At 41.4% G+C, this 19,550-nt stretch overlaps 1 protein-coding gene across 1 annotated transcript in view; it reads left to right on the forward strand.

Annotated features, from left to right (window-relative positions):
• The first annotated feature begins 13,588 nt into the window (after positions 1-13,588).
• The window catches only part of LOC108796999 (otopetrin-2-like), a 31,967-nt gene continuing 26,005 nt past the window's right edge, over positions 13,589-19,550 (forward strand). Inside the window, exon 1 of the mRNA XM_018568568.1 lies at positions 13,589-13,785. Coding sequence (XP_018424070.1) covers positions 13,680-13,785 — 106 coding nt within the window. The 5' untranslated portion in view covers positions 13,589-13,679. The remainder of the gene's footprint in view (positions 13,786-19,550) is intronic.

Consider the following 19,550-nt stretch of genomic DNA (forward strand, 5'->3'; position numbering starts at 1 on the left):
TTGTTTTTTCTTTCATCCAAAAATTTGTACCAATTTCAATAAAAACAAAAATATCAGCCAACACGCCGACCAGATTCTTCTAGCTGCCATTATCAACAGCAGCTGTTAATCGTTAAAAGTAATAACACCCCTGATTGTGGATCCAGGGAATGCAAACTGAACCCAGGGGTGTGGAATTCCTATCGCCTGACGCCCGGGAGAGGCAGTTTCGGGCGTTGGGCGAGTCGTTTTTTTCTACATTTAGCCCGGCTGCGGGCAAGCAGCACTGCTAAATGTAGTGTGGGAGCCGTTTTGTACGAGTGATTTCAAACAGCTGTGCAGCCGTCCAAAAATCACTTGTAACCTGCCTGAATCTCGCTTCTCCTCCCCCCTCCCCTCTCCTCTCTCTATCTCCAGTGGCCGGCCGGCCGGCCGTGTACTGCTCCCGGCTGCCTGTCTCTCTGCACCTGCTGGGCTTCCTTTTTGCCGTAGTCTTCGCCCCCCCTCCCCCTCTTGTGGGGGATTGATGACCACGGCAAATTAGGTTCCAGAGCATGGAGCAAGGCAGAGAACGGTTCTCTACTCTGCTCCATGTGTGCAGTGACACAGGAATGCAGCCTTCCTGTCACAGAAGAAATAGCACAGAGCTGTGCTAGAACTCCTGTGTTGGAGGTGACAGGGTCAATAAAGAGAACCTGTCACCTCCGAAAGCTATCACACAAGGGCTTGTTACCCTTGTGTGATAGCAATAAAGTCAAGTAAAAAATTAAATATATAACACTTAAAAATTTAAACATAAAATTGGAAAAAATCCTAAAAATGTAAATACCTAAAAATAGAAGAAAAAAAGGCGATAAAGTAAAAAAATTAATAATGAAAAAAATTATTACAAAGCAAAAAAAAAAGTTCAATAAAATCTAAAAAATTAAAACCAATCCCTATCATCTGCATGCTAATAAACGCATGCATGGGGCATTGTGTGAGTGGAGTGGGCGAGCCGTTACCACACGGCAATCATGCACAAAACCGTGTGGATGGCCAGGCGGTCACAGAATCTCACACCACCGCCGATCACGCTGGCAGTGCCATTATTGTCTAACAGCACCCCAGTTGCACAAGGCAGATTGCGCAGTTTCCCGCCGCAATAACACCCGTGCACATGCACATAATCTCGATTGAAAACATTTAGAGATTACCACGCGGATGTAACCCCATTGAAATCAATGAGGCCGGGAGGCAACCGTACACGGCCTCGCCCAAGTCTGCACCCGCCCCAAACAAATCCTAAAAATGTAAATACCTAAAAATAGAAGAAAAAAAGGCGATAAAGTAAAAAAATTAATAATGAAAAAAATTATTACAAAGCAAAAAAAAAAGTTCAATAAAATCTAAAAAATTAAAACCAATCCCTATCATCTGCATGCGAATAAACGCATGCATGGGGCATTGTGTGAGTGGAGTGGGCGAGCCGTTACCACACGGCAATCATGCACAAAACCGTGTGGATGGCCAGGCGGTCACAGAATCTCACACCACCGCCGATCACGCTGGCAGTGCCATTATTGTCTAACAGCACCCCAGTTGCACAAGGCAGATTGCGCAGTTTCCCGCCGCAATAACACCCGTGCACATGCACATAATCTCGATTGAAAACATTTAGAGATTACCACGCGGATGTAACCCCATTGAAATCAATGAGGCCGGGAGGCAACCGTACACGGCCTCGCCCAAGTCTGCACCCGCCCCAAACGGTAAATTCACTTTCCCAAGTAATTTGGAAAAATGGAATTAACCGCACAAATCTGGTCCAAACACCATGCCCCCACTATACTTACCTTTCAGGGAATGGTCCTTCCCATCCGCCAGTATGGGTGTACTATCTGTACCTGTGCCATTGTAATCTGAATTTCGCTCTCAAAATTCAAGCACTTGTTGGTCAGCGCAGTCATCTGATGGCACTGACCAACGAGAAGCTCTTCTTGGCATTGCTAAATACGGTTATGGTTAAATTTTTTTTCTTTTTTTGTATCAGGACAAATAGATTTTCATGAGGGACAAGTAGATCAGGTCTCCGCTTTAGTCCTTGGACAAGTAGTTTTTTTTTTAATTTCCACACCCCTGTGGACCAAAAGGGTTTTGTGGCGTTTTCTGGACCATCTGTGGGTTTAGTGTGCCTTCTGATAAATCTTTGTGGAAATGTTTTGTGTGAATGTGCTAACACAATGAGTGGCTTAATTGTTATCACTTCTGCCTTGCAGCAACCCCCGGTTCGAATCCCGGTCAGGGTACCAGTTTGCATGTTCCCCCTGTGTTTGCGTGGATTTCCTCCAAGTACTCTGGTTTTCTCCCACACTCCAAAGGCATGCTGGGAGATTAATTGGCTTCTGTCTAAATTGGCCCTGTACACTAAGGATCTTAAATTGTAAGCTCCATGAGGGCAGGGACTGATGTAAATGTGCACTGCATGTAAAGCTCTTCATAAATTGTTGATGCTATATAAATATCTGTAATAAATAAATGAAAAAATAACAGAAATGTTCTTTAATTTATTAGCCAACATGCTTTCCATACAGTTTGAGCACCAGAAGGGTCAATGTAATGTTGTTAAAATTAAAAATGTTTTTAAAAAAACAGAGTGTCCCTCGCCTTCTCTATGAATGAGCCAGTCTGGCAAGCCAGGCAGAAAGGGGTGACCATAGAGGTGAAAGGTTACACTCATTGGCCAGCTGTTTTCCCTCCAAAAATCTGTCACCAATCTTGTGCTCAGCTGATTGGAGATCTGCCCAGCAACCCAGGTAAATCTTCCTAACAAAAGCAGGTAGCTTGTAACCTGAAAGCAGAAAGAACTAGCAAAGCTACCCCAGAGAGACATGAACCTAACAGTCACCACAGACCTTCTTTTGAATATAAATAGTTTTAAAAACACATGGGTGATAGGGGTGACAATCCCATGGGGCCACGTTTCGTGGCCCTAACAGGAAGTGGTGTTATTAGCAGGACCTGTTGATCAGTCAAAGGCTTGGGTTTTTCACCTCACTATGAAAGCAACTTTTGACTTGATGGACTAGTGTCTTTATTCAGCCTCAAATACTATGTAACTATGTAACTACCGGTATCATTGTAGGAGAGTGTTTAGTAGATGGTGGAAAATGGAAGACGTTCGCATTTTTGCAGAATTACCAGGTTAAAATAAGGGGGGAAAAGCCTGAAAAAAGAAAACTAACGCAGTCGCTACATCTAAGGACGGATGAGCTGCAATATATTACATTTTAGATTTTGGGTTCAGATTAGGGATGCACCGATACTTTTCGAGTACCAGTGCCAATACTTGGCATTTTCATGTGAACTACCAGGGCTGCAGCGGTTGCAGCTGGGACTTAGCTCTGGCACTCCACCTCTATCCTGAAATCATTAGTCTATATTGTTCTAGAAAAACTGATACATGACAATAAACAAAAACGTATCAGTACTCGTACTTGCAAAAGGGAGAGGGCACCCCCCTAAAATGATGGCAGATAGCAAAGAAGCTGTTGCTTCCCTTGCAATCTGCTGCTTTTTATAGTATTCTGACACCTGCTGCCATCAGAATAAAAAACAAAAACAAAAAACAGCATAGGAATGAATAGCTAGCTTGCTATTGGCTATTTCAATTTGCAATAGCCAATAGCAAGCTGGCTATTGCACCCACCCTTTGCTGCTGTCAATCAGCAGAGGAGGACCTGATGGTGACCTTCAGGTCCACCTCTGCTGATTGACAGCAGCAGTGGGCGGGTGCACTAGCTAGTAGGCTATTTGCTATTGCAAATTGAAATAGCCAATAGCAATCTAGCTATTCATTCCTATGCTGTTTGTTTGGGTTTTTTTTCTCTGACGGCCCCGATGTAAAAAAAAAAACAGACAGCAGGGAAAGGTTTACTCTGCTAGATAGAGCAGAGTAAACCTTTCCAGAAGAAAATGTTTCTCTCCCGGGCGTCCGGGAGCCACTATCTTATAGCAGGAGACTTTCAGAACGTCTGGGAGAGTTGAGATGTCTACATGATGTAAGATTACCATTGTAGCCTGGATGAGGGTCTGTGTATCAGTGTAAATTTAGTTCCACAATTGTTTCAGTCTCATGAATCCTGTCCATTGTTACCTCTCAGTGAGCAAAGTCGGAATTTGGGGCAGAGTAGTGGACTGGAGCATGTAACCCTTGCATCGGGAAGGTGACGGAAGTGGGGAACTGTTTCTCGACTCGAACATCGAAACCATTCCAACTGCTCATCAGTTTAGTGTTAACAGTTATTGATAGCCCTAGAATTATTGCGCTCATTCACATGTGTGACGCAATTTTTGTTTTTGAAAAGTAGGTGCACCCGACGCGTGTTTGTATGTGTGTGTATGTGGGGGCAGGGGACTTTAAAAACTGTTTGCATTTTTTTATTTTTTTTAATGTTACTTTAATTTTTTATAAATATAGTTTTTACACTTAATTGTATTGCTATCACATAGGGGGCTAACAAGCTAATATCACTTCCATGGTCCAGTGATCGGAGGAGAGACCAGGTAGACGCTTGCTGATCTCCCTCTGATTGATGAGGGGAGGACCGCCGGGGAAAGCGGAGCCCGGGGGGAGCACGCTCTGCGGCACAGTACAAATGATCAGGCAGCTGTATAGCCGCCGGATTTCTTGTAACTGAACAGCCATCGCTGGTTGTTTAAAATGATACCAAGAACAAGTTCTTGGTATAACTACTTCAGGAGGTGGACGTGTATATACAGTATGTCTACCCACCTGAAGTGGTTAAACATAATATATACAGTATGTCATTCAATTGCGTTAGCGTCAGGAATGATGCCTGACTCTCCTATTACTTAGAAGTTCAGGGACACTGATAAAACTGATAGGGGAAGTACCAGGCTCCTGAGCTTCAAGCTATAAAATTGGTCCATAGACAAGAGACAAGATAATCTTAGACAAGAGATAACACAAGAGAATAACAATTTCAACAATATTAAGCTTGATATATTGCTCATAATCATGTGCTGCATTTTGCAAAGAAGTGCAAATAGCTTTGTTATTGTCCCAAATGTAAAGTTATATGAAAAGCTGTAAAAATAAGCAGAGGAGATATGGAAATGGAGGTCAAAAGAGGCAAAATAGTGAACATATTTGTATGTCATAAATAGACACCTTCATGCTTATCAGTTTCTTGGAGTTATAATTCTTGTAGATTGGGTGCCTGCGATGTACAGACATGATGTTTCCTGTGGTTCACATTCTTCAAAATTGCCAATTTTTTATTTTAAATTAAACTCCACTCTATATCTAGAGAAATATAATACTGTCATATGTTAAGGCCATGTCAGTAAAATTGGGAAAAAGAAGGTTTGTATCCCAATCAGGACATTACCTACATGGAGTTTGCATGTTTTCGCTGTGTTTGCATTGATCCCTCCAGGTACTCTAGTTCCTCCCACACTCTAAAGACTCTAAAAGGTGTGAGAGCACATTGGCTTCTGTTTAAGGAAGGAAACCACAACATCTGCGAGTAGCCCCAAATCAGATAAGGCTTTATTCAACACACATGTGGGGGCAGCTTACAAGTCAGAGACTGCCAACTCCCCTAAAAATCATACAGTTTTTATGAATTTTCAATTCAAAACAAGCCTAAAAATAATTGGTTATTAGTAACTAATTACTTCATATTTGTTCAATCATCAAACAACATCACATAAGACCATGTTCACTTGTGCCCACCAGATGGGTTACATAGTTACATAGTTAGTCAGGTTGAAAAAAGACACAAGTCCATCGATTTCAACCTATAGAGATACGGAGAAAAAAAAAAGAAGAAAAGCCTAAACAGAACACTATGCCCACAATTACCCAATTCTCTAAGATAAGTTTGGATAAATGGTTGCAGAAGTCCTTGGCAATGTTCCTTTGAGATGTGTCTTCATAACATTCCCCTCCTTGTGATGTTTCTGGAAATTCCCTTAATAACTCATACACATGTTTACTGCATTTACTGTAATAATAATAATAACAATAATAATAATATTCATGATATTTATAACAAAAATAAAAAACTAAACTTTAACAAAAAACTGAAAGGCATGTTTACAAATGCTACAAGTCTGGTGAACAAAATGGAAGAGATAGCATTTTTACTACTTGAGGAGGATTATGACTTTGTGGGAATAACAGAAACCTAGTTTGACAGCAGAGAGGAATGCGTTGCGAATATTGAAGGGTACAATTTATTTCGGAGGGATCGGGAACATGGAAGAGGGGAGGGGTATGCATGTACGTCAGGAAGAATCCTATATTAAATGTGCGGAACGACATTAAAAGCGCATCAGCATGAGAAGTAAGACAAAAAAAAAAGTACCAGACACAGAAAGATTTTTTCTTTTGGCATAAAAAAAGGGAAAACAACAGGTCTCTGAAAACAACAAACAATATTAACTCCCTGAAACTAGGCCCGGCGCTACCGCAAGGCAAGTCAGGCGGCCGCCTGAGGGCGCTGCAGGGTGAGGGTGGAAAAAACAGGGCATTTTGACAAGTACTTGTACTTGTCAGATCTCTGGGAATTTGTGGATATGTTTCTCCCTGTTCCTGACATTATAGTTCTCATGGAAAAATAAAAAAATACAGGCGAGCAAATGTAAAATATGTTTCACGAAAGACTTTCCCAGTTTGTTCCTCTGGTACCATTTGGAGAATTCTGAATTACTTTGTTATAAAAATGTTGCCATTATATTGTCAGTTACTGGGTAGTTTTGGTGCCCACATCACCCATTTTTGACCTGAAAACACTTCCAGCAAGGTAAATCTTAAAGGGCAAAAACATGTTTTAATTTTTGTATATGTCCCACCAGGCCAGCCAAATCCACCCCCCAACTCCACCCCTTTAAATTAACTGACACAACAACGGGGCTGGATCACAAAGGCAGATACCAAATGTATCTTCACACATGACCTGTTACAACAGGGATGCCACAGCTAAGATGGCTCCCCAATCTTAATTAAACTTTAACTGCAGATGCTGTCCTTCAAAAACCCTAATACCCTGCTCAGCTGAAGTGACAATATTAGAACGCATTAAAAATACATACTAAATTCACAAGTACTAAATTCTAAAAAGAGTGTGGCAGTGTTGGGCTCTGCTTCAATGCTGCTGACTCCATCTGAAGCTGCAATCTTCATTCTTTATCTACAACTACCTCCTCCTAGCCCCTTCTTCCAACCAATCAGGTAAGTGTCCCAACTAACTTTCGCTTCATTGTTTAGATAACCTATTTATCCATCGTTACCACTTGACTCTACAAACCCAATCATGTAGGCCTCACACAGATGCCTCTGTCTGCTGTTCCAGGCCTGACAATATGACCTCAGCCGTGTTAGCCCCCCATATAAAAATTTTTGAACAAAACATATGCAGTTGGTTAGATGTTTGTTAGATCAGGTTAGATCAATTGTTGTTTGCGTTAGATCTTACATAGAAGTAGAGATATTAACAGTAATTTTCTGGGGGGCTAACCCGTCATCAGCCCCCCCTTATGTTGGAAGCTATTTGTTAGATCTGGTATGATCAACTAGTTGTTTTGTTAGATCTCACATAATTACAGATTTATTAAGTGATTAATGAGGGGGGCTAGCCCCCCACATGGATTTTCTGGTAACATTTTATTCAGGCTAATAGGTCTTCATTAGATCCGGTAAGATCAAGTGGTTTCAACATTAGATCTCATATAATTACAAGGTAAAATGGTTTCGATCTGGGTCTGAACAGTAGGTGCCACACCCCTGAAATTTGTAGTCGCAAGAATAGAAAGTGGGGTTTTCAAAGCACCAAAGAATAACTCCACATAGAAAAAGTTAATATAAAAATTTGTATTTTTAATTATATAAAGTTAAAAGGAGCTAGATAACTAGTCCATTTTAAACATCAACTAAATAGATAGCTCCCTGGATGCTCTCTCCATGTATACTTGTCCTACAGCATGATTTTAACACAACAATATAAATATATGAGGATTTTAGAACATAATAGACATTCCAAGGACTCAAAGGTAATCAACAAAACATAATTTCATCAAAAACTATGATGCTGTGAGATGTTGAGAGATCTACATTGGAGGAGCTTGTACGACGTTTCGCGCACACATGCGCTTCATCAGGTACAGGGAATATCAGAATTGCATAGTCTGATGTGTATATGTGTCTGGGCAGGTCTAGTCGAACCACACACCTGCGCCGTCCCCCCTAGAAATGGGAGGGGTGTGATCTGGGCCAAATCCCAATACTGAGTCAAAGGTAAGAGGAGTACAGGCATATAAAGGTGGGGTGGGCATGCCCCCCTTATGTAATACAAAATATCCATAATTTCTCTGTAATTATATGAGATCTAACGTTGAAACCACTTGATCTTACTGGATCTAAAGAAGGCCTGTTAGCCTTAATGAAATTTGACCAGAAAATTGCATGTGGAGGGGCTAGCCCCCCTTATGTAATACCAAATATTTATAATATCTCTGTAATTATATGATATTAAATGTTGAAACCACTTGATCATTAGATCCGGTATGAATGGTTTCGATCTGGGTCTGAACAGTAGGTGCCACATGCATGTGGGAGGGGGGGGGGGGGGGTAGCCCCCCCTTATGTAATACCAAATATTCATAATATCTCTGTCATATCCTTATGTAATACCACCTAATATCTTTGTTTTTATGTGAAATATCTCTGTAATTATATGAGATCTAACGTTGAAACCACTTGATCTTACCGGATCTAACGTAGGCCTATTAGCCTGAATGAAATTTTACCAGAAAATTGCATGTGGGGGGCTAGCCCCCACTTATGTAATACCAAATATTCATAATATCTCTGTCATATCCTTATGTAATACCACCTAATATCTTTGTTTTTATGTGAAATATCTCTGTAATTATATGAGATCTATTAAACATTAACATTAAAATCACTTGATCTTACCGAATCTAACGAAGACCAATTAGCCTGAATAAAATGTTACCAGAAAATTGCACGTGGGGAGGGGGGGGCTAGCTCCCCCTCATTAATCACTTAATAAATCTGTAATTATGTGAGATCTAACAAAACAACTAGTTAATCATACCGGAACTAACAAATAGCTTCCAAAATAGCTGTTTGGTCAATTTTTTGATAAGGGGGGCTGATGACAGGTTAGCCCCCCCCCCCCCCCCCAGCAAATAACTGTTAATATCTCTACTTCTATGTAAGATCTAATGCAAACAACAATTGATCTAACCTGATCTAACAAAGATCTAACCAACTGCATATGTTTTGTTCAAAAACTTTGATATGGGGGGGCTAACACGGCTGAGGTGACAATATGCCTTCTTTCTGTTGGTTTTATTTTTGTTTTTACTGCAGGCATTGCGCCTTTGTAGAGCTGATGCTTAAAAGTCGCAGAATGGAGAATGAATGGAGGATGCAGCAGCCAATAAGGAAGAATAACGTGTTTTTTTTTAAGGGACTAGACCATAAAGGTATGGCAGCAATTAATCCAGTGAAGTGAAGACAGCAGTGCATTCGTGGCTCGCAGCTCAGCCTAAAACATTTTTTAATGAGGGAATACGAAAGCTTGTTTGCAGATGGACAAAGTGTATTGAAAAGCATGGAGACTATGTTGAAAAATTATGTATTTGTCTTTTCTAAAAGTTGATTATAATAAATTCTACATCCAGAGTGCGGATAATGTTTGACTCATTTTCGTTTATATTGTGAGATTTAGCTTCACACAGTAGAGCTTTAAGGTTGCATCCACTCACTGAAATCTTCTTTTAAAGGCTACTTTGCCCACTTTTATTAAAAAGAAAATTCACAGACAACAAGGCAGTTGCCCTCGCGGGGGTTGTTCAGCATCCCTTTACAAAAAATACACATATGATTATCCAGCCTCTTGGCTTGGCTCTTGCAGCACCGCTTCTCCTAGCTCAGTCCTCAGGCCACTCAGTTTCCCTCTGGCTGAGAGTCCTGGGTGACTATTATGCCACATTTTACCATGGTATACCGGAGGAGCGGACAAACAGGCCTAAACTGTTCACCTGGATATGCTTCATCTTTTTACGTCTTTGTTTCCACTAAGGATAATATTTTACACGGTGCCACGCCAGTCTTCTTCTCTACACAAATATTGTCCTTGTTCTGGATGTTTCTACCCTCCGTGGCGGAACTACCGGGGCCTGAGGCTGTGGGGGGCCTAGTGGGGTCCGGTCCTGGGCACCCCCACAGCCTCAGTGGGGCCCAGTCCTGCAATATGGGGCAGTGCAGGGTCCCGGTGTTAGAACACCGGGGCCTCGCACTGCCTACGGGCTTCCCAGTGAATGGGCGGGTCCTGTGACTCCCCTCCCGGCCGCATCCATAGTTACAGGCGGCGGGAGGGGAGGTGAGTCATAGGAGACGTGTATGTGTCACACGCCCCGCCCCCTGCAGTGCACACATCGACACATGGCTGCTGCTATCCTGGCTGGGTGAGTTCGAATGGGGGAAGGGGGGGGGGCTCTTACTTCATGTAATTAGACATGTGGATTATAATGGGGAATATCACACTGTAATGTTCCCTGTTATAATCTATTTCTCTGATTAAATGATTACAGACAGGCCTCTGTTCTATCACATTTTGAGACTACGTTAGAATATGTGACCAGTGACGTGGTCACACATTTAAACGTAATCTCGCCCAGTTTTTCAGCGGTGAAATAGGTGAAGAACTGTACCGGGGCGGCATGGCAGTGGTGACAGGGGAGGGAGTGGAGGAGGCCGGGCCCCAGCAGCAGCAGGTATGAAGAGTTGGGACGAGGTACAGGGAAAAGGACCCCGGCGACCAGACCAGCCCACCTGGGACCCTGCAAAGCCCACCATAGAGAGCCTCACGTGGGCTATGCAGGATCTATGGTGTGCTCTGCAGGGTCTCAGGTAAGTCCAGCACGCTACTGCAACATTAGAGACCGCTGAGGGGGGTGCGGGGGCCAGTGTTATCTGCTCCCGCACCCCCCCCCCTTCCCCGGCTTGGGAGGGGAGCCCAAGATAAAATCTTGCACCAGGGCCCTTTGGTTATTAGGTCCGCCACTGTCTATCCTGTTCAGTCTTCTCTACAAAGCTAGCAGTTCATTTTGTTCCTCTATACTATGAGACTCCAATGTCTCTTTCATTGTATGAAAGATCTCTCTATGGTCAACAGTTGAGGGCTCATGTACATTTTACTCACAGTCAATAGTCAGATGTCTCTTCATCAACCACCTCTATACTGTTATCATCCGTCTCTTTGCAGTTAGTTTCTGTGTAATCTCCCAATACACCATCGATTACAGTCTCTTTAACATCACTCAAGGTCACCTGATTCATAGTCTCTTTATGGCCAACCTCACTATGTTCATAGACAGTCTCATTGGGCATACACTCAGTTTCCGTAGCAGCTGTCTCTTCCCTGACTCCACTCAATTCCTGGCCATCCGTTTCAGTCTTCAGTCTCTTTGCTGGCCATGTCCTTTGGGTATCTACAGTCCCATGCTGTCACCTCACCAGTAATCTACCTTGTAATACACTCCACACTAGAGTTCTCATCATTGCTCCTGGCAACCATCCCACCATGATCTGAAATGACCTCATAGTTGTCATCAATAATGTCACCAGCAGTTTTCCCACTGACACATACAGTTCTTGCTTACAGCAACCAATACACTATTAGTTATGACATCAGTATCGGTTTCCCATAATACATAATTTTCTTTGAACACCCCATGCTAGCAGTCACTCTCTTACACAGTCCACAGAAAAATAGAGCACTGTCCCTTTAAGTGCTTTTCTTTCTCCTGTGGGCCTTGGCTCGCCTGCTTTACACAACATGCAACATATGCAGTCTCGCTCACAGAAATACAGTTCACAAACACATGAACTCACTGGGAATGACACAGTTTGCCCGCATTCGCCACCAATTGTGAGCTTTAGCTTCAAACAGTAGAGCTTTAAGGATGCATCAAAAAATACATATATGCTTATCCAGCCTCTCGGCTTTACTCTTGCAGCACTGCTGCTCCAGCCTCAGTCCTCAGGCCACTGTCTGTTTCCTCCAGACAGCCTCAATACCGGGCTAACCCACACACTTGGCATACAACCTGCAGCTCCATGCTACACTGGACTCCACGATGACTCCTGGGTGGAGGGGGACCATGGGGAGCAAAAGTAGCCCCCCCTCCAGAAGGAAGGAGAGTGCCAGCACAAATTCAGAGATGACTTGAGGATCTACAGCTTAGTGATGCACAAATACAATACATTCTTGCTACTAGTTAAAGGGTTATTAAACCCTCAAATTTTTTGCATATGTCTACTGCTAGCAAGCAGTCGATATATGCAAAAACTTTGTTTAAAAAAACCTTTTGAAAGAGGTTTAAACTTACCTCGCCGCATGCTCCCGTCCAAACATCTCGGGCGGCCGCAAAGGATCTTCGGGAGGGCGCATGCGCACTTCAGATGTTCGGCCGGGAGAAGAGAGACACAAGGTAAGTTTATTGAGCAGTTTGCATCCGCACAGACACCGTGGGACAACAGAAAAGAGGAGGACAGAGGAGTCAGAGCTGGATCGGAGACCCGCACCAGCGCTGGAGGGACAGCTGAAAAGGACAGTAAAAAAGAAGAATATCGAATAAAGAGGCATCATTTCAGATAAGTCTTGACACTAACATTGGGTGGGCGGAAAAAATTGCCTTTAATTTCACTTTAAAGTACTTGAATGCATTTTTAAGGTTTAACTCCCGAGTATACTGTCACTTTAACATTTTATAGTTGACTTGGGAGTCGAGCTCAAATTTCACAGCAGCCTCAAGTTAAACAACTATTTAAATCTGGGCTAAGACCAAGAGTTACAGGTTACACAACCATCAGTCTCGATCCAAAGACAACAATTTGTGGATCTGTGTTAATCAGTAGATGTCAGCAATCTGCTCTTTGGCCTTAAATTAAAATGGGTTACTGTTTTGGATGGGATATTCTGATTAACTTAAAAAGAAACATATGTTTGTCAGGTGGAGGTTGTAACATAACTGCAACACACCTTTGCCGCAAGCACTGTCATCTAGCCAAACATTTAAACTGATCATCAGAAGCTTTGAATATTTATATTTCTCCTCCTCATTTATCTGCGTGGATTCTCATCACACTGCCTTTTGTCATCAAAAATGTTTGACGATGTCTTAGCTGCTCAAATGTACTAATGTTCTGGTATTGCAATCCACATAATACGGTGATTAAAGAAACAAAAGAGCAAGTTAGGACAGGAGAGGGGAGCTTTATCTATCGAACGAGCAGCCGAACAAAAGGATTCAGCATAGATGTGCAGGAGCTGAATGTGTTCTGTCTGCACCTTGATTGTTGTAGGAGATGCACAGTGGACATTTGTGCTGAAGAAGATTGTACTCACACATGAAGATTGAATCCTTTTGAAGCTGTAATGGAGCATAATGCAGAACTGGATACAAATGGTGATTCACCAGAAAACAGGATACCTAACAAACGTGGGAAAGTTGAGAATGACTGGAAAAAAGGAAGTAGGCTACTTTCTGGATTAGTGGGCTGCAATGCCTTTCTCTTTAGTTGTGCTTTGCTAACTTGTGTGTTAACTGAGGACATTGACATCTTTGAGAAAGACTTTGACATATTTCTAACTATCATAATGGCCATCTGTATTTTGTGGATGCTTTTCCAAATGTATTTCACCTGGAAGAACAAAAATGCAGTTCTGTTTAAAGATTGCCAGGCAGGTCCAATATGGATGAGAGGTCAGTTATTTACTTCTGCTAGTCAATATTTGTAATTGCTGTTAGAATCCGTTCAGACGGGTGATCAAACCAGCTCTGTTTTTTATGCAGACATGATTGGAAGCCTGATGTTAGTTCTATTGGCAGCTGGATCTTAAAGGACGTATGTTCGTTTACATCCCATTGCCCCAGACTCTGGCCAGGTCTGAAAAACCAAATGGAACAGAGTTACGTTATGGTGGACCTGATCATGCTGGATCGGGGGGAAATCTGATATAAACGGACACATGTCTGCATACATCTGACTCCCTATAGACCGACATGGGTCTAGTAACTTCAGTTTTTTTAAAACTGGATGGACACAGATGTCACAATTCTGACATCTGTTCCAAACTGCTCTGATCAGCAGGGGGTACATGCTTGGATCCCCTGCTGATTGGAATTGAGTACATCCATATGAAAGGGGTCTTATTGTTGCTTTGCTTTTCTTGTTTAACAATGTTTATTATTTCTCAAGTTTTAATGTCTTTGTGTTCAGATACTGCACCTCTAAGGTAAAATGAGAAAATATTTTAATATATGTATTTCTATTATCCTATGTGTTAATGTAAAGAGATATCTAAGGCCTTGTTCACATTACTGAGCTGCAGCAATGCTTACTTTCCTGTGCACGTTACCCCAATGCACTGCGCCACACATTATTCGCAATGGTGTGATGCTGTTACATTTATACTGAATGGCATCTGAACCCTGCCAACTAAAGTGCATTGTTTTGCACTGCCAAAAATGGTACAGATCCCATTTCTGGGCCGTTAAGGTGCATTACCAGCCCATTCATTTTGAACACGTTAAAGTACTGGATTAATGCTCATGTGTTACTGCAACGCACCCCAAAAGTTAGGTGTGAACCTAGCCTTATAGCTGTAGTAGGTATGTAGGTATAATGTAGGAATAATGTAGACATCATTCATAGAATTATGTAATTTTGGTGTGCAAGCGCCACTTTATCCATGTTCATTAAATCTTTAAAAGCAAAAATGACTAGAAACCTCAGGGCCCCGGTGCAAGAAACCATGAAGGCCCCCCTATCAAAAAGAGCATGATTTTGATACTTTTTTTTCTTCCAATAAATAATTGTTGTAAATGGCTGCTGTTGCTGGCGTAACTAAGCCTATGGTACCAAAATGTATCCTGCAATTACGGTAAAGCATGTTCCCATCACTGGCAGAATTACCAGGGTTGCAGAGGTCGCATGTGGATATTTACAAATCCTAAATATAGTGCTCGTTCTTCAACCAATTTGCTGCCACGGCATTTTTTTGCACACATTTTATAATCCACATTTTAGGCCTGCAAATTAGTTTTAAAAAAATTAAAACATTATATTATTATATATTCTGAAAGAAAAGACCCTGTACAATAAAATGGTGGCAAATTTTTATGCCGTACAATATTAGCGTAACTCTTTATCAAACCCAAAATTTGGGTTTTGATAAACGTAAGTTCATTTTAATGCCCCAAAACACGATATAATACCAAATTTTTGAATAAAATATAAAATATGAGGTTAGGGTGAGTAAATAGAAATCCAACATGCCCAGGTTAAAAATTGCGTGCTTCCCTGAAACAGCAACAGTACCCCAAATTGTCCAAAGCCTGTATAGGTCATCAGTTTAGAGAAATCCGCGAATAATGGCCCTAAAATGATTGCTCTCACTTTGGCATGCATGACTATACCAAACATGTGTAGCGCAATCTTCGTTTTCGTATGTAGGTGCACCCAATGCGTGTTTACATTAAATTTAAATGTTTTTTTTTGTTTTTACATTTATTTTATTTAAACTTTTTTTTTCTTAATTGCTTTCAGGTAAGGGGGCTTACAAGCCCCGAATGTGATAGCACATTGGAGGTGACAGGTTCTCTTTAAGGTGATATTAGTGGACAATTAGACCCCCAGTGTCATCTTTCCCCTCCTAAGAAGCTATTGGAGCGCAGACGCCAGGGCCTGGTAGTTCCGCCAGTGAACCTATCAAATAGAGCCAACCTGCAGACAAAACTTTTTTATGTGGTGTTGAGTTGTGGTCACCAGCATAACAAGCTAAGTCTCCCCAACAGGGCCACAGAAAGCAATAAAAATCAAAAGAGATTATAACCATTCCCCACTCTCTCCAAAGCTAAAGAATATGCTTTGGCTGTATAGGTGGGCTTTAAAGGTTCTTTTCCATAGCCATATTTAGGAATTCTGTAAATCAGCTTCTCCCTATTAGATCTAAAATATTAGGGATTTTCCATATAATCCTATAGAAGGTGGAATATTTTATGTATCCATATACAAACCTATTGCCTTGTGCTGAACAAACTGCCTTGAAAACAGTCAAATTTGCAATTTGATATTTTTTTTTACTATTTTAGTATTCTCCTGAATATATGCATACAGACTGGTCAAGGAAGCAAAGAATCATACAATTCACAAATCATAATTGTATGAATTGAAAAATTGCATATTCCCCTCAAATCAAATACATCTACATATATAGTATACAATACTACATCTAGATCTACATCTACTAATACATTCATGAGAATCAAAATGTGATGCAACAGTGATTCTCCTCATTTGGTCATCTCTAGTCAGCACAAATAACTCACTGAAATTATGGTAAGTGTGCTTTATTAGACTAACAGGGTTATTCACAAAAGGGTGAAGAGTTAGGAGAAGGCAGGAGAAGTGAACAATCTAGGACAACATAGCTGAACTGGAAAGTGAGCTTAATTGGAGAATTTTTCCAAATCAACTATGTTGTCCTTGATTGGTCACTTCTCCTGCCAAACTCTTTATCCTTTTGTGAATAACCCTGTAAATGTCGTCCAGTTGAAGTTTACATCTACTTTAAGGCTGGATTCACACTAAAATTGTGCGCCGTCAAAAAATTTGTTCTGTTTCGTTTCGTTTCGGAATATCCGTTATTTCGTATTTCGTAATTTGAAATACGAATTTTCGTTAGTGGCGGTTATATTTTCGTAACTTTACGAACATTCGTTTTGATGAAGCTAAAAAGCAAAATACCTTTGTTAATATTGGAGTGGTAGTTGTTTTTTTTATCCCAAATACGAATTCCGTTAACGGATTCCGTATCCGAATTTCGTATTTTAAAAAAAACTACATCAACTCCAATATAAATGTACTTTGCTTTTTAACTTCAATATATAACGAATGTTCGTAACTGAACGAAAATACTTCAATGGAATTTCGTATTTCCTCCCTGTATTTGTAATGCAACTCTCAGCAGCAGAAGAGAACCTCTGATTGGTCAACCAAAACGAAATACGAATTCTGTTAACGGATTCCGTATCCGAATTTCATATTTCGGATTTAAAAAAAAAATACCTTCAATTCCAATATAAATGTATTTGCTTTTTAACTTTAATATAACGAATGTTCGTAACGGAATGAAAATACGTCAACGGAATTTCTTATTTCCTGCCTGTGTGTGTAACTGTGTATTAATGCAACCCTCAGCAGCAGCGGATCTGTATTTCGGATTTAAAAAAAAATCTTGTCATGTTGTTCAACCTCATTTACAGGGGTAATATTAGTTCCTGTTTCAAAGAAATTCGGATCCGAAATTCGTTAACGGAATTTCGTATTTCGGATATAATTCGGAAACTGCCATTCGGATTTCGGATGCTCCGAAATTTGGAATTTCAGGAAAATTCGTACGAATTTCGATTCGTAACGAAACGAATCGCACATGTCTAATTCACATCAGCGGCTGCACTACAACACACAGCCACTGCTGTGCGCTAGCTGTCACAGTGCCTATGCACCAATCCCAGCTTATTGCATTGTTTACCTTTTTTTGTTAGAACTTTATTGAAATGTCACAAGTGACATTTCATTAAGTTCTATGGGCACACTGTGGTTGTACTGTGTCATGGCCCACTGCACTGAAAAAAAATACTGCATGCAGCGCATGACACCACAGAACTGTGCCCATCCTTGACAAGACAAATTACCTTGTCTTGTGTTGGAGCTGCTGTAGGAAAAAAACGGCCATTCAGCTTTTCTTGAAGTTTGGCATCATGCCTCACTGTATACAGTTTTCTTAAGTAAAAATTTTGTGTGAATTAATTGCATTTTCTCACACATCGAGATACCTTTAACAGCACTTTCTTTTCTAGACTGTCAGTGCTAAGCCAATAACCCAACATTAGCAGTAGCGTTGTCAGCTTGCCATGTATGCACTTGGCCTAACAGGACTAGGCAGCTTGCAGCCAAAAAGAACAGGAATATTTTCTTTGGCAGAAAATACTTTACATGTCTTCTGTCAAAAAGAAGTTTTTTAATTTCAGGACTTTGTGGATTTGTTAATATTATAATGTTCAGATGATTGACTTGATACATACATGCCTCACATGTTTAGACTTTCATAAAGAGTAAAAGTCGGCAGAAGGGATAATGAGGCACACTGTTAAAAGTAGACTTGGTTATATACAGCACTGAATTTTGATTGTGGTTTAAAGGTGCATGGTAAATAGGTTCTGAGTCTATATTGAGTTGGTCATCAGTTGGAGAAAACAAAATGCCTAGCTGTTGGTGGCCGGTGGGAAACAAAATGCACCAGGTTTGGTGGTAGGAGCACCAGTCAGTCTATGATCCAACTTATTCCTGCTTTGCCTATTTCTTCCTCATTAGTTAAGAGTACCAGCCAGTTTCCAGTTTATGCTCCAGCGGATTTCTGGTCTGCAGCAACCAGTCTCCCACTAACATGTGTAAACCCTGCAATCGATCTCGTATCCCGTCCCCTCAACTCTAAGGCCTACACACTATTTAAGCCTCACAAGCCCCGTAATCTAGGCTTGTAAGAGAGGTTCTTCACTGGCACTCTTTTCCACCTGCCTGTTTGACCCAACATCTGCTTCTTAATGACCATGCTATTTGGATTGCAACCTAATTGATCTTCTGCTTGATACTGACCAGGGGCTTAACCACAGATCAAGGGGCCTCATATCAAAATTTTGATGGGGCTCCCAGCAACCTCCCTACTGTCCATAATCTTTAAGTCAGATAGCAGGAAAGCTGCCTGCATAGTCCCTTGCTATACATTTGATGTCTGCTCTTCTTAATTCATAATGTCAGTGTCAGCAGCAACTTCTGCAATCTTTATTAGAGCCCCCTTCCACCCCCAGGCCCCATAGCAGCCGCAGGGTTCGCTATGGCTATTGTTACGCCACTGCTGACCATGTTGTCTGGATTTTCTTCTGCCTGCCTGTTTTTAGCTTGCCTGCCATCAGCCCGTCTGTCATCAGCTGCTTGTTTTCAGCATGCCTGTCATCAGCCTACTGCACACTGGTTGTTATTGGTGCTTGTAGTCCCTCAGCTGTCTGACGCTCCTTCAGGTGGCTACTAAAGGTGCTAGCCCCAGCAACCCAGAAACCAAGGCTTACTTGCCAGACCCATTTATGGTCCATCTCTGGTAGTTCCTTAAATTTGTCAATAGCTGTGAGCTATATGTTTAGCTGAAGCCCCACTCCTTCGATTCAAAGAAACAAATGGTTAAAATTATCATCTCATTGCTTGAAGCAGACCCAAAGTCCCGGGCCTTTAGTCTGGCCTCCACAGATGCATCCCTATCCTTAATCGATGGCTTCTTCAAAGCCTTAGCACTAATATAAGTTGATCCTGATCAAGCCTATACCACTCAGTCCAGCCTCACAGTCCTATGGCATGATAAATAGACAGCGGAGCAATACTTTTCTGATTTTTGCTGCTGGGAGTGGAATGA

Source organism: Nanorana parkeri, unplaced genomic scaffold (assembly GCF_000935625.1).
Source record: "Nanorana parkeri isolate BGI_ZX_2015 unplaced genomic scaffold, ASM93562v1 scaffold32, whole genome shotgun sequence".
Classification (NCBI taxonomy): Eukaryota; Metazoa; Chordata; class Amphibia; order Anura; family Dicroglossidae; genus Nanorana; species Nanorana parkeri.